This window comes from Phycomyces blakesleeanus (assembly GCF_001638985.1).
Source record: "Phycomyces blakesleeanus NRRL 1555(-) unplaced genomic scaffold PHYBLscaffold_7, whole genome shotgun sequence".
NCBI lineage: Eukaryota > Fungi > Mucoromycota > Mucoromycetes > Mucorales > Phycomycetaceae > Phycomyces > Phycomyces blakesleeanus.
Window position 1 is genome coordinate 472,990 of NW_017265140.1, and position 14,724 is coordinate 487,713.

Below are 14,724 nucleotides of genomic sequence, written 5' to 3' on the forward strand. Positions count from 1 at the left end.
CTTCCCAGCCTTACTCGGCTGATTCCAGCAGACGCCAGAGCATCAACAGTGGACTGAGCGCCAGCACCTCGAGCGCACACAGCACCAGCACCACCAAATCGAACCGTTCGTTTGCCAGTCTCATGAACCCCAAATCCTGGACCAAGAAGCGATCCTCATCCCCGGTCAAGATGGCCCGGCTAGAGGCAAAATACGGCCGCTACGTCAAGCCACCCCAGCATGCATCCAACAAGGACTCTGGAGCGACCTCCAAGAAGAACATTGCCAGTGGTGCAACTGCCGTAATTCGTCTGGTCAAGAACCCTTCGACCGGAGTGATCCTGGCCGTCAAAGAGTTCAAGAAGCGAGGCCGACAGGAAGACAAGCGAGACTACCGAAAGAGAATGAACAATGAGTACTGTATCAGCAAGATTGCATCGGGCCATGTAAACATTGTCGAGACTCTAGATTTGGTTCTAGATGAGCGTGAAAGATGGTGCACAGTTATGGAATACGTAAGTTTTTGCTTAAATATATATATATATATATATATATTAAACTCATATCTAATCTAATTCAATCCAATTCAATTGTTGTATATAGTGTGCAGGTGGCGATGTTTTCAATTTGTTAGCCCAGAGAACTATCAACATCACAACCATGGACCGACACTGCCTATTCAAACAACTCCTTACTGGTCTGGAGCACCTCCACAAACTTGGTATCGCCCACCGAGACATCAAGCCTGAGAATCTGGTTCTGACTTCTAGAGGCACTCTCAAGATCGCTGATTTCGGTGTCGCTGATGTGGTCCAGAATGACTATCAGACTGAAACCCAGCTGTGCTACAAGTGGTGCGGCTCTGAGCCTTTCTGGTCACCAGAGGTATGGGCGCTCTGTTCTGAACTCTCGCCCTACGATGGCCGGGCACTTGATGTCTGGAGTGCAGCCATTACGTTCTTTTGCATCCGGTTCGGGCGCCTGCCATTCTCCAATGCGTTCTATAACAACAACGGCCGACCGATCGCGGTACCCAGGGGAGCCAAACAAGGCTCGCCGGCCGCAGTTTCCGCGCAGGCCGCTGACGGTGGCGACAGAGACTATGGAATCTATTGCAAGCAGCGCCAGACAATCGGACCACTCAACTGCGAGGTCTGGAAGATGCTTGAGCCAAACCAGCCCGACACTGGTCACATTCTGTCGGAAGAAGAACGGACATGTCTGGCAGGCATGTTGGATCCAAACCCTAAAACCCGTTGGACTATTAAGCAGGCCTTGGAGTCCACCTGGATAGAAGGCGTAGAAATGTGTCACGACGGAGATCTTCCCAATGGATGGCGCCATCATCACTGCGTACCAACCCTGAACCTCAGTCACTCAAAATAATCGAAAAAGATAATAATAATCATCATCATCATCATCATCTATACATAAATATAATCGACATCATCATCATCAACGTCACCAAAAAACAACAACAACAACAACAACAACAGTAAAAAGTCATTTAAACACCAAAATTAATTAATTAATTAATTAATTAATTAATTTGGGTTTTGGGTTGACTTGATTCTTTGGCTTCTTTCTTTACTTATTTAGCTTTAGAAGACAAAGAAGAAGAAGAAAAAGAAAGCCTTTTTTGTTTTATTTTTATTATAATTCTTATTTTATTATTTTCTTACATATAATGCTATTGTCTTTTTCATTTATTTCACTTTACTCCTCACTTGTACCATCACCATCCTCTTTATATTTTCTATATAAAAATAAAATTCAATTCAATTCAATTCAATTCAATTCAATTCAATTCAATAGAACAACACACAAAAAAAAGCACCTCATATTTTTCTCTTTGTTTTGTATAAAGATGTATAAAATAAAATAAAATAAAATAAATATTCTCACAAGCCTTTTATTTATTTACTTACTTGGTTCTTTTGTGTGTTGTTTAATGGAGAGGGGAACCTACCAACCTTTTCTTTACACACACACACACATTCCAAAAAGAGTCATTTAAATTCTCCAGTAGGACAAGAATCCGAATGGGCGGAATGGTGGTGGTTTACCATTTCTCTCTCTCTCTCTTTAAATTTCACACACACACAGACGTCTTATAGATGTTAATGGTTCAAGGTCTTGATACCTTTGAGGCTGCCTTTCGACCTTCTTATTATTCTATTTTCAACCTTTAGTATTTGTCTTTGGAGTAAATTTGACTGCTTCTGGTTCCAAGTCAAGGTCTCTTTTGTATTTGTTCAGGCTCAATCCCAAGAAAAGAAATTGACCCAAAAAGTGAATATTATTTTTACTTTTACTTTTATTGTGTGGGTTTAAGCAAGCCATACAAAAAAAACCAAAAAAAAAAGGACCGCAAACTTGATCACCGGTTTATCTTCTTCTTTTTCAAGTTCTTGTGGTAGATTGTGCACTGTAAATTGTAGGCTACAGCAAATATTGGCTGTATCTTATCCGGCTCTTATCTGTGAGGTGATACATCCGATTTCCATCTTCCCGTTTTACACCCATTTTTTTTTTAAAGAGACTAATCTTGTTATTCCCACAAGGGTTGCACGGAAACGGGGTCCCTTCCATTGATAGATGACGTGAATTCTTCCATTCGTCCATTCATTTTTATTTTTATTTATATATCTATCTATCTATCTATCTATCAGATAAAATAAAATAATTATTATTTTTTGTCATCCAACCTTTTTGATTTTTGACTTTGACTTTGAGTTTTGGATTTCAAGTAAACTTTTTCAAAAAAGTAAAAAAAAAATCTGATAGCTTATTATTTGTTTGTTTTCTCTCCTTCTACTCTCCACATTAATACTAGCACCCAACCCAACTCCCTCTTTCACCGCATACACCCTTATCCTCTCTTCTTTACCTCCTTGTTAAAATAGCCCTATGATTATAAAACCTGTGCTACATTATCCTTCTTCTTTGGTTCCTTTAAATATTCTTGATGTTACTTGACAAAATGCAGGACATTTTTCTATATTTTTATTTATTTATTTTGAACCACGTTCTAGTTTGCCTAATCATGAGTTTTGCACTATTGACTAAGAAACAAATAAATAATCCTATATATTACATGTATATATATATATCTGCACTGTACTGTACTGTACTGTACTGCACTGCACTGAATATGCTTTTAATCTTTTTTGTTTTTCTACCAAAAATACAATAAATTCGTTCTTCTGTTACAGGAGAGGTCCTTGTACTTTAATCATAGCACATAATCTGTATAATAGATACAAATACAAATATATATATATTATATTTATATAGTTTTTGTACTTGTGTACTTGTGTACTTGTGTATTTAGCCTTTTCTTTCTTTCTACCAACCGGATCAAAGATGCTGATTGTGGAGTATATTGATCCGGCTAAATTATCTCACAAAGACACGTACAACACGCGGGGTTATGAACCACAGCACCAAAACAAGAGATTATGATAAGTAATCAAAAAGAAAGCAATCCATTCATGTATCTATTGCTCTTTATCTGTATATACATCTTTATCTTTATGCATGTGCTTTTATGTGCCTGTATGTGTATAGGTTTAAAGCTACTATAGATTACTCCTCATTTGAAAAAAAAAAAACAAAAGAAAAACTCCTTATCCTCTTCCCCTGACATGTTTACCCTTGTCGCGATTCAAGGGCTGGGTGGTGTCTTGGGTCTGGATCAATGCCATGATGTGATGCAGTGCCTCTTGGTGTTGACGCGCGATCCCGGTTAATCTTTCGAGTTGGGCTAGAGCCTCTTTGGTCTCTTCAAAACTCGTCCTACCCGGTAGCGCATCTACAGCTTCCTGTCGAGCATTTGCAAGAGCATCTCTATTATGTGGCCAGTACGGACCTACCATTAAGAAAATAATAACAATAAGTTATTAGATATTTGTATCATTCGTATCATTTGTGCGTGTGTGTGTTTATGCATTATTCGTGTAAAACTCTTGACACGAATAAACAGACAAATCATAAATATTGCATTCTCCCTTCTATATGTATATATGTATGTGCGTACGTGCATCTTGCATTGATTAATTGATTGATTGCTTCATTAGTCTGTCATACACACCTCGGTCGGGTTCTGAGTGATTGGGCTGCTCATGGCGTCTCATAATTTCCCAAACAGTCGTAAAATTTCGTCCCACAATGATTGAAGGTAAAGCAATAAGCTGATGAATACAAGGTTTGGGTTAACTATTTAACCTCTACTAACCAAATACATATATATATATACTCTTTATACACTCCAAAAAATATAACAAGTAAAATAAACCTTACCAATACTCCAAACATCATGGCAGGAAATGTCACCAGTTTACCGATAAATGTCGCAGGTACCATGTCACCTATTCAACATAATTTTTTTATTTTATTTTTTGGTCTTGCATGTTAGACTTACAACCAGCATTAAAAGCGTCATCATAACAATGATGAATATATATATATATATATATAAAAGCTTACCATAACCTGTGGTCGTAATTGTCACTAGAACAAACCAAAATGCAGCCGGGATACTGTCAAATGAACTAACCGCACGTTTATTAATTAGCTTTATTTTCATGCATATATAATCGTATATTTACACATGTGGCATAAACTTTTTTTCTTACCTTGGGTTTCCACCCGGGTTTACAAATGTTTCCACTGTACTATCCCATACACCACGTTCTGCAAAATACAATAATGTAGAGAACAGGACTACTGATGTCACCAGGAAAAAGAACAATGCACTCAATGCGTCACTCGATCTACGCATGGCCAGAACAAGCACTTCAATTGTCATCGCGATCGTGTTTGAGTATTGATAAGTCTTGAATAGACGCAGCAATCGAAATAATCGCAAAATTGTAAATCTAAATTCATATGTCTTTTGTTTGTTTGTTTGTTTTGATATATATATATATATATCAAAACAAAGGGACCGATCTCATTAGTCTTGATAACCCAAAATAAAACAAAAAAAAACCAAAAAAAAAAAAAATCTGGGATATTTTTATTTTATCATTAGTTTTCAAAATTTTTACTTACCGTGTCTCTCTTTGCAAGCAATTCAATGTAAAAAGGAACAATTGAGATAAAGTCAATGATTGATAATGGAGCTTAAGAAAAGCAAAGCAAATCAAATCAAATCAAATCAAATCAAATAAATAAATGAATACAAAATCATAATCATAATCATATATTTGTTTCTATGTATGGTCTTTATATCTTACACAGAAAAAAATGCTTAATCATGCCGAGTGAGTCCGAGTGCGCAAACACACGAAGTAAATACTCCAATGTGAATAGTGACACCATGGCAACTTCAAGTTGAAACCTATAAAGTTACAACATTGATGATACACATACATACATATGTACATATATATTTTATTTTATTATTCAAAAGTATATCATAGTAACCATGGTAATAGTAACATAAATCAACATCACGTACAAATCCAACAATTTTATTTCACTATTTCTTTTATTTTGCATTCCTTCTAATATAAAGTAATAAATAGAAACTTGCCATAATCGATTGCTGTCTTCAGACCGAAAGGCTGGAATAGTTTCCATGGTTGTCATTACTGCACTCAATACAATCAACATTGAGACAACCACATTGATCCAGAATGCAGCACGACTACTTGACGGTGCTTCAAGTAAAAGATAGAGCTGTTGTTTTACATGATGAGTCATACTCTCTGCCACAGCATCAGTACCATCACCATACTGATGATAAGTTTGGTTGGCTGAATGATCCTCATCATCAACAAGTGCACTCAATGTTACCCATTGTTGATCATGAGATACTATTGTTGGTGATGTTTGTGTTATTGTTGTTGATGTTGCTGTTGGTCTCTCGATCAACTCTATTGTCTCTTCATTTTTATTATATTTTGGTTCTTGATCTTCGTGTTCTGATGTTTCATCTGTACTTTGTTTTGCGTATCGATATTTTCCAAATAAATTCATCATGGTAATAATAATATAAATTATACTATTATTACTATTATTTGAAACGAATAATGAAAATACAATTTATACAAAATTACAAAATCTCAAAATATCAAAATTATTGTTTAATTATTGCTTAATCGATACTGTTATTTATTTACTTTTCAAAAAAAAAAAAAACTTTTATAAACTATCATTTCTCAAATAAACAAATCAAAATGATGACATGGGCAGACAAATTGTGTATATGTAATTATTTGTATTTATATTATAAATTTTTTATTTATGTTTCAATTTTTTTAAATGATAAAAATAATCTTGGACTTCAAGACATCCTTGCTGATATATTGCATTTAACTACACTTTTTTTTTATTTACCTGTAGAAATAAAAAAAACAAATAAGTTATTGATATTCAAAATTGTATAATTTTTTTTTGAAAATGATAAAGAATAAATGTTTTTTTTTTTTTTTTGGAATGTTCAGAAATTTGGGTATAGCTAATTGATCTACATTTACAGTTCAGACTGACGTGCAAAATGTCGTGGTTGTATCATCAGATAGTTCCAAGAGAGAGAGAAAAAAAAATGGTATTCATAATAATAATAATGAAGGAAATAGAAATGATATAATTACCTTTTTGTTGATATCGATATAGTTTAAAGAAATGTAATAATGAAAAGATAAGAGAATTCATTTTAGAGTAATCGCTTTATTCTTCAGTTTTTATAGTAATGAAAAAAAAAATTAAATTTATAAAAAACAACGTCACGAAATCTTATCCTTCTTTTTTTTTTTTTTTATACAGAATTCATGTGACTGGCTGCATTGAAATTTTTATATAGACAATGAAAAACCAGCGATTTTAGGGGACGGGGGGTAACGGCACCGCACAATTTAAAATGACTGCTGGTCCGGGGCCCGGCTATAACCTGTCTTGAAGAACCTCCCGTCCCCATCCTTTATAAGCACACCTTGCCCCATCGTTATAAGCACACCCCTGTCCCCATCTTTAGATCATTCCAATTTCCCGAGAAAAATAAAAACACCCCCTTTTTTTTTTAAAGTCATTAACATTTAGTTGTAAGAATAAAAAATAATATTTCCAAATAACAAGATATGATGCCTTTTTTACGTTGTGTACATTGCATACAATTCATACATTGCGTACATGAATCAATAAAAATACTTATATAAACACAGTACTTTTTTATTAAACTTGAACACCAACTTCGCTACCCCCCATTGACAAGAAGTACTCACTTAAAACAACCCTCTCATTCCCCGAGAATGGTTATCCTGACAAGCAGAGTGTTCTTCAAGCCGTAAACGATTACGCCCTTTCCAACACTTTACCTTGCTTGTTCAAAGGCTGGTGCCTATTGTGATAAAGCGTAACATCAGCGAGGATAAAAGAAAGAAAGCCCCCAACTCTTCCCTCATTGGATGCCCCTTACTATTGAGATTTTCTTTTAAAAACAAGAGTCAGAGATACCTTCCCTTGCCTGCCCGCGGTGACAATGAACATTACCATAACCACCACATCACCCCAAACAACTTGGCGTCTTCTCACCAAGGAAGAATGTCTCTCCTGACTTCGGATGCAATTATCGCAAAGACAATGCTAGAAAACCATGCCAAGACTCGCGATATTCAGAAAGCTACAAGAGATAAGGTCACTGGAATGAGAAAGATGAGAATTAGTGATATCAACAACCTGAGTATAACTCTTCTCGTGGTGGTGAATCATCAATTCATGGCGCTACTGGACTCATAAGAACTATGGAAGCAAAGGGATTTTCTGTCTTTTATCAATTCAATGAGAGAAAAAGTCTCTCTCACATTTTCTTTACAAATGAAACGATGATAAAAAGAGCCCGTCGTTTTCCTGAGGTTCTTATTGTGGGTGCCACTTACAAGACAAACTACGCGAATATGCCTTTGGTTTGTGTAGAGGGTGTCAGCAACCTTGGTGGAGAAAGATTGAAGAGCTTTCCTGTTGCATTTGCGTGGGTTTCTGATGAGACAGAGACAATCTATGTCTGGTTCGTAATATCGCTGAAATCAATCGTGTTGAAGGGAATCGAGTAAAACCCTATCTTTGTTACAGACAAGTCCAAGGCATTGATGAATGGCCTTGATTTCGAGTTCCCCGTGAACAAAAAGCTTCTCTGTGGTTGGCACATGATAAACAACATTGCCAAGATGGCAAAGAAGACTAGGAAGGCAGGCGAAGATAAGAATACGTGCACCAACTTGATCAACAGCATGATATTTGGAGACGGTGCTGGCAAGTTAATGCAGAAAAGAGAACTTTTCAGATCATTGGCTTCTTGTGAGGATCTCAAGACTGAAGGACTGTCTGAAGATGGTAAAAATGGTGCAGTGAAAAGTTTTGAGGAGTACTTTGAGAAGGAGTTGATGAGCTGCAAAGAGAAGTGGGCTGGCTACCTCACCAATAAGCTAAAGCACTTTGACTGTGTGACAACACAGCGTGTTGAGAGTGGCCACCATGCCCCGAAAAGGAGTATATCGGCTCTCCAGTCTTTGGACTCCTCGTTTGAGCAAATATGCTCATATCTCTTGCAATTCGAGGGTGACTGCCAAGACCGTAGACTGGACGAGGAATTGGTGACCGATGCAAGAATCCTTGCTGATGAGCGCCCCCGTGGATTGGTCCACTCGGTTTCCAGAATGGCATTGTTCACGATTCGCGCTGAACTTCTTGAAGAGGTTACTATTGGTGAAGCTTGTTAATGCAGAGTAAATACAATGTTTGGTCTCCCTTGCCGCCATACTCTGCCAAGAAATCGGGCCCTCACACTTGCAGACATTCCTTAAAAATAGGTTCTCTCTTCTGCCCTCCCATTCCATAATAAGGAAGTAGAAAAATCGGAAAGTATAAGTACTGTGGCAATTGAGAAACAAGTTCCATGGATGAAATCAATTGCACAACTTGAGTAGTTGTTTAGACGATGTGAAGGAGAACAACAAATCTGTAACCTGATGGCAAAGGTGAACGATCTTATAAATAATGTCAGTAATTTAAAGGATCACCCAGAGGTTGCCTTTCCTTTGTCAAGTCAGATCAAAGCTTCTGGAAGACCTAAGCACGTCAAAAGAAAAACTGCTCTCCCAAAGGATTTTGTCCACCACAAGCACAGGCATCTCGTCCAAAAAAAATAAGGTAATGAGATAACATACACACAATAGCACAATCTAATACATATGTTTTCTTATTTATCTAGAGTGAAATTAGAAAAATCTTAAAAGAAGGACTTATAGATGTAATGAATGAACTCTTAGAGGAGAAACCTCTTAAAAAAAGTATGTATTATTGATTTTTGCAAAATTACAATATAATATCTAATATTTACTATTTCCAGCCATTAAAAATATCAAAAAAGAAACCCAATTCGCTGAAAACAAGAGCCTCTCGAAGAAGGTAATTGATATAATATTTTACTGAAAGTAAATGCTAAATCTTACGTTGTTTTTTGTTTATTCTTAGCTGACAAATATTCTTCTGGAATTAAAGGGCCTAACCACCTCCCAGATGACTACTGGTACGATATTCCCAGCCCAAAAAAAAACAGAAGAAAAATGTGCACGACTTTGCTCTGCCAGATCAAATCGACCAAGCCGCCATTTCGTTGACATTTAACCCCAAGTCCGATGGTTGGTGCGGTTTTCGTGTATTTGCACACCTGAAAGAGGGCGGAGAGGATCAGTTCCCTTTGGTGACGAAGAAAATGTTGGTCACGATGGCAACCCACAGTGAGCTCTATGAGCAAAACCTTGGAATGGATATTGCTGAGGTAACAAAGGTCATTCCATTTGGCTCTGACATTGACCCAGCCATTGGTAAAAACATCCCCTCCTGTCCTTCCTCCATGTGGTTCTCTGCGCCAGACTGTGCTCAAATAATAGCTGAAACCTATAACGAGCTTGTTTTTGTGTACTCGGACGATCGGAGCGTCTTGTCCATAACTTTCTTTCCCCTCCATGATCAGAAGCCTCTCAAAAGAAAGCCATTGCCGATGGTCTTGCACCATGTATATGGGTGCCACTGGACAACAATCAAAGTAAAACCTCATGTACATCGGTCCTTGTCCGAGGTAAACGCGCTGTATTTTGATGCTGTCCGTAGAGGGAGTATCATTGACTGTTTTTCTACAAGTTGGAATCATTGGGGTCAGTTCCCAAAGAACAAATCTTATCTTTTGCCTTCCACTACTATCACTAACTTTCCAACCAATTCTTCCTTATATTCTTCTGATATTATTGATCTCACACATATATAACTTATTTATCTTTCTATCTTTTAATAGATAGTGTCGTTAAATGTTCTGAACTATTGCTCCCAAAAAAAAAAGAAATAAGGATAAATCATGTCTCACTCCTGGCATATTCTGTTCATATTTCCTCCATAATACATTGAATAAATAAGCTGTATCTCCATGAAAATATATTTACAGTAGTTATGAATTATGCACGATATAGATAAGACACACATACATGTATTCCCCATGAGATTTGTCTTATTTAATATGAAAAATAGCATAACTCTTGCAAATTAAAAGTTGGACAAATTTTCCAAATTTTGAGAAAATCCTGGTTCTGAAAAAGGCAGCTTTGGGCCTGTTTCAGATGTCGATTGTCAAATATAGCAACTTACTTATAAATGTCTCCATTTTTCTGGCGAGTTCAGAACATTTAACAACACTATCTATTTGCACAAAATTTATTTTTTATTTTTGCACCAATAATTTCCGGAAAAAGTGTACGTCACATATCCCTAGGTCTACTTGCTGCATATCGTCTTTCTTTCTTTCTCTCTTTTTCGTGCTAAAGTATAATGGAGTAAGGCTATTATGTTGCGATTAATTAAAGTATACCACCGCCCGAACTTCTCTTTTGACATCATATTTTGTATCTTAAAATATCTATTGAAAATAATAAAGAAACAAAAAGAAACAAAAAGAAAGCTAGTTAGTTAGTTAGTTAGCTAGCTAGTTGGTTTGTGGTGGGGAAAGTCATTTGTATCACACAGATAAGCACTTCGTCTTTACTTTTTATGGAATACTATAACGACCCTATCGTGCTTCCCATGGCTAGAAGTTTATGTAATTACCTAAAGAGTAATAGTCCTTGGACGATATCATGCTTGTTACACTCATAATCTAACATAATCTAATCCAATATATGTCTGAGTCGGTCTGTACAGACATCAGAAAGGCCGACCCTTTATTCTATAGTACAGGTATCATTTTAGCTCATTGAATAAAAACCACATCTTAAGCCCCAATATCCAAGCCGGAGAAAGTGAGAGGCGTTCTTAATTTTTATTTTTATTTTTGACAAGGAAATATATCTGAGTATCAGAATAAGAAAGAAATAGCAAACCTTAACTCGGCTTGACATAATAAAGTACGGCGCACACGGATTTAAAATCTTAATCCTAACCCTAATTACATACACACAATAGTGATATTTCCCCTAAACTAAAAGTTAATCCCCCTACATTTTTATCAAAAGTTTAAATGCTCATTATTTTAGCCAAGCCTTTATGACTTTTACCAGGACAATAGAATTGTATTTATCAAAAACAATTTGAACCCTCAAAGGGGTGGGAAACAGATGTAGAAAATTACAGAACCAATCCCAGATTTCGGATCAATATTATCTATACAAAAAAATGCTATTCGACACTCATTGTACAATCATATAAAATTCAAATAATAAATAATAATAATAATAGCAATAGTAATAGTACCTTATGCGTACATATTTCGTCTATTTCGTCTATTTCGTATATTTCGTCTGTTTGATTGTTCATTAAATAAAAAGGCAATATTCTCTTCGTTTTCAAAGTCTATCACCCCCAGTGACAAGCCTGGTTAACAAGGTACATTAATGGAGATATATTCGCAGCTATTGCTCCCCAAGTTTGTAACAATTATCAAACCTTTGTTACATAGAACTGTTAGAAGTTATAAAGTGAAACCCCAGCCAAAATATAACGAGAGCAATATTTAACACTCCAAGGATGGAGAGAAAAAGGCCCTATATTGCTAATAATATGTGAGTTCTTAGATTTTACATAGAGTTGAAATATATGCTTGTTAGGGAAGCCTGTCAGAATCATATAGTGTTTTAACCACAATATTCTGTGTAAATATTTTACTTTTAATTAACATACAAAGCTCCATAATGATATAATTTGATTGCTTTAAATATATATATATATATATTGGCCTTGAAGGTGGGGAGTAACCCTAAATTTGCTTCATCGAGTCTTTCAACAATGTTATCCGCTCAAACATCAAACTTAAATATTTAATAATTTTGGCCACTAACTTACGCACCCCCATGTACATAACCCACCCACACACACACACACACACACAAGCCCTCTATATATTTAAAGTAAAGCAAGGTGGGTCAACTAGCTAATAATGATCCTGATCTTTCAAAGAAATAAAATAAAGAGACACACCAATATCGATCTCTCACCGCATAATATTACTATTATTTACTAGTCAGTTAATTGGTTTGTTCGTTTTTGTATTAAAAATCTGTCGACTTTCATTAATAATATAGGCTTTGTACAAGATGAAGTGATGGGAAACAGAGGAAATGGTTTGAAGGAGGAGGAGGAAGACGAGGGTTAATGTGGAGGAATATTAAATAAAAAAAAACTGTCAAAGTCAGAGTTTGAGTTTGAGTTTTTTTTTTGTAAAAGCTTCTAAAAATTCATATTAAATTCGAAATGTTGGTTGCTGCCTCCTCCAGGGAAGCCACCTCCGCCTCCGAATGGGAAGCCACCTTGGAAGTGTGCAAATGGATTCTGGCCATGGAATCCGTGTCCTCCTGCTTGTTGCTGGCTTTCGGGATCAAATGGGTCGTTGCCATTGTCATACTGTTGACGCATTTCATCATTACTCAATACCTCGTAAGCCTGGTTGATTTCAGCCATTTTCTTTTCTGCTTCTTCTTTGGACAGGTCACCGCTATACTTGTCAGGATGCCACGAGTGAGCCAGCTTACGGTATGCCTTTTTGATATCACGTGCATTAGCGTCTCGAGAGACATCCAGGATCTTGTAATAATCACGTCTCTTGCTCTGACGCAGCAGTTGTTGTGTTCGCTGCAATAACTGGCGGATATTTCCATTCTGCCCACCCGTCAGCTCGTTGGCTTTCTCTAGGTCCCTCGTCGCTTCTTCAAACTCATGTTCGTCCAAAAACACCTCACCGCGTGCCACGAGGGCATCGACATTGTTCTCGTCTAGATCCAGAGTAGCCGAGCACCATTTCTTGGCCTTTTTGGCGTCTTTGTTTTTTGGCTGGGTGTAGAGCTTGCAGGCCGTCTCGTACCCTTTGAGCACCAATTTCCGGGGCATCTTTCCGACCGCCTTGAGTTCTTCTTCCATTGCCTTGTCTTGGGCCTCGATCTCTGTGATGACACCCTTTTTAGAAGATGTGCCGATAAGTTTGTTGGCAGCGGTTGCGAACCGCTTGTGTTCAACATCCTTCGCAATTCCAGTCATTTCCTTTTCGATTCGCTTGATCAGGCGGAACAAGCTCTTGCACTCTTTTTGTTCAGGATCATGATGCAAGCATTGCTTTGCATTTGCCAAGGCAAACTGAGGTTCGTAGAGTGAGAAGAAGTTGATCTTTGAAAGTTTAACCAGAATATCGGGGTCTGAAGGAGACAAATAAGCAGCGCGCCTAAGAGTGATAAAGACACGACAAAACACAATATGACACAAACAAGTATTAGTATTATTATTATTATTATGATGATGATGAGACAATTTGTTTTGCTTTGTTATGTCATATTTGTGATCGTAAACAACAACAAAAACAGGTATTAATTACTGTGTCTTACGTCAAATCACTTGCTGCCTCTTCGATATCTCCTTTGGCAATGTAGCACTCTGCTCTGATTCTTCGAAGACGCAGGTAGTGAGGTGCTGTAGAAACTGCTTTGGAGGCGTGATCAATGCACTGTTCGTACTCTTTGTTCTTCAGAGCCTTTTCTGCCTTTGTTGTTGCTTGCTCGGCTTCCTTTACAGAAGAAAGCTACATCCACAAATATACACATATTTAAAGTTTAATTAATTAAATTCATGTCATTGTCTCAAAATAACCAAGCTTGTTTGTTCGTCACAAAATAAATGGTAGAAAGATAACCATAGATGACATACCAACTCAACAGCTTCTTTATCGACTGGGTGGGCCTTGAGGTAGGTGTTTAGATCACTCTCGGCGAGTTGAAAATCGCCCTCGTTGGCGTAGATACGAGCACGCTGCATCAGCGCTGCATCAAAGTTAGGCTTGAGGTTCAAGATAGTAGTAAAGTCTTCGACGGCAGCACTAGTACGCCCGAGAGACAGGTATGCAGTGGCTCTTTTGTAATAGGTTCTATAGTTTTTGGGATCGCTATCTGTAAATGAAGTGAATGGAGTTAATGTGTGAGAATGGTTGTTTGAGCTTCTTGTACTCTAGTGTAAAAGTTAACTTACTTATGGCTGCATCAAAGCTAATCAAAGCATCGTTGTATTGTCCGGCTGTGAGGAATTGGTTTCCCTCATTCACATATTCGTGTGCGCTCTTTGCTGAAGCCAAGGAAGCCGGCAACAGAAGAGGAAGTAAACAGGCAAGCAATAAACGATGGTGTCTCATTGTTGATTCCTTTCTCTATTTTTTTCTTTCTCTTACTACTATATAAGTATATATATAGAGTCTTGGAAGATATAAAAGAAAAATAAGAA

The 14,724-nt window shown here is 37.0% G+C and overlaps 5 protein-coding genes across 5 annotated transcripts; 3 read left to right on the forward strand and 2 right to left on the reverse strand.

The window, feature by feature from the left end:
• Positions 1–170: 170 nt before the first annotated feature.
• Positions 171–1,365, forward strand: PHYBLDRAFT_110940 (hypothetical protein; the record flags this gene model as incomplete). The annotated part of the gene is made up of 3 exons (XM_018428187.1): positions 171–494; positions 583–1,044; positions 1,150–1,365. 3 exons carry the CDS (start codon positions 171–173, stop codon positions 1,363–1,365), a joined length of 1,002 nt encoding a protein of 333 aa, XP_018293358.1.
• A 1,823-nt stretch (positions 1,366–3,188) lies between these two features.
• On the reverse strand, positions 3,189–5,967 carry PHYBLDRAFT_64244 (hypothetical protein; the record flags this gene model as incomplete). The annotated part of the gene is made up of 10 exons (XM_018441260.1): positions 3,189–3,228; positions 3,286–3,373; positions 3,635–3,850; positions 4,073–4,172; positions 4,282–4,349; positions 4,468–4,532; positions 4,617–4,873; positions 5,035–5,105; positions 5,220–5,323; positions 5,444–5,967. 10 exons carry the CDS (start codon positions 5,965–5,967, stop codon positions 3,189–3,191), a joined length of 1,533 nt encoding a protein of 510 aa, XP_018293359.1.
• A 1,560-nt stretch (positions 5,968–7,527) lies between these two features.
• PHYBLDRAFT_64245 (hypothetical protein) lies at positions 7,528–8,702 on the forward strand (the record flags this gene model as incomplete). Its single annotated transcript, XM_018441261.1, has 3 exons — positions 7,528–7,666; positions 7,900–7,994; positions 8,061–8,702. 3 exons carry the CDS (start codon positions 7,528–7,530, stop codon positions 8,700–8,702), a joined length of 876 nt encoding a protein of 291 aa, XP_018293360.1.
• Positions 8,703–8,951: 249 nt separating this feature from the next.
• PHYBLDRAFT_166575 (hypothetical protein) lies at positions 8,952–10,327 on the forward strand (the record flags this gene model as incomplete). Its single annotated transcript, XM_018435436.1, has 6 exons — positions 8,952–9,059; positions 9,194–9,272; positions 9,332–9,390; positions 9,457–9,511; positions 9,573–10,063; positions 10,277–10,327. 6 exons carry the CDS (start codon positions 8,952–8,954, stop codon positions 10,325–10,327), a joined length of 843 nt encoding a protein of 280 aa, XP_018293361.1.
• A 2,459-nt stretch (positions 10,328–12,786) lies between these two features.
• Positions 12,787–14,527, reverse strand: PHYBLDRAFT_11660 (hypothetical protein; the record flags this gene model as incomplete). Its single annotated transcript, XM_018428528.1, has 4 exons — positions 12,787–13,678; positions 13,839–14,017; positions 14,158–14,392; positions 14,472–14,527. Coding segments are annotated over 4 exons (1,362 nt in total), but the record flags the coding sequence as incomplete, so codon positions are not given.
• Positions 14,528–14,724: the final 197 nt, after the last annotated feature.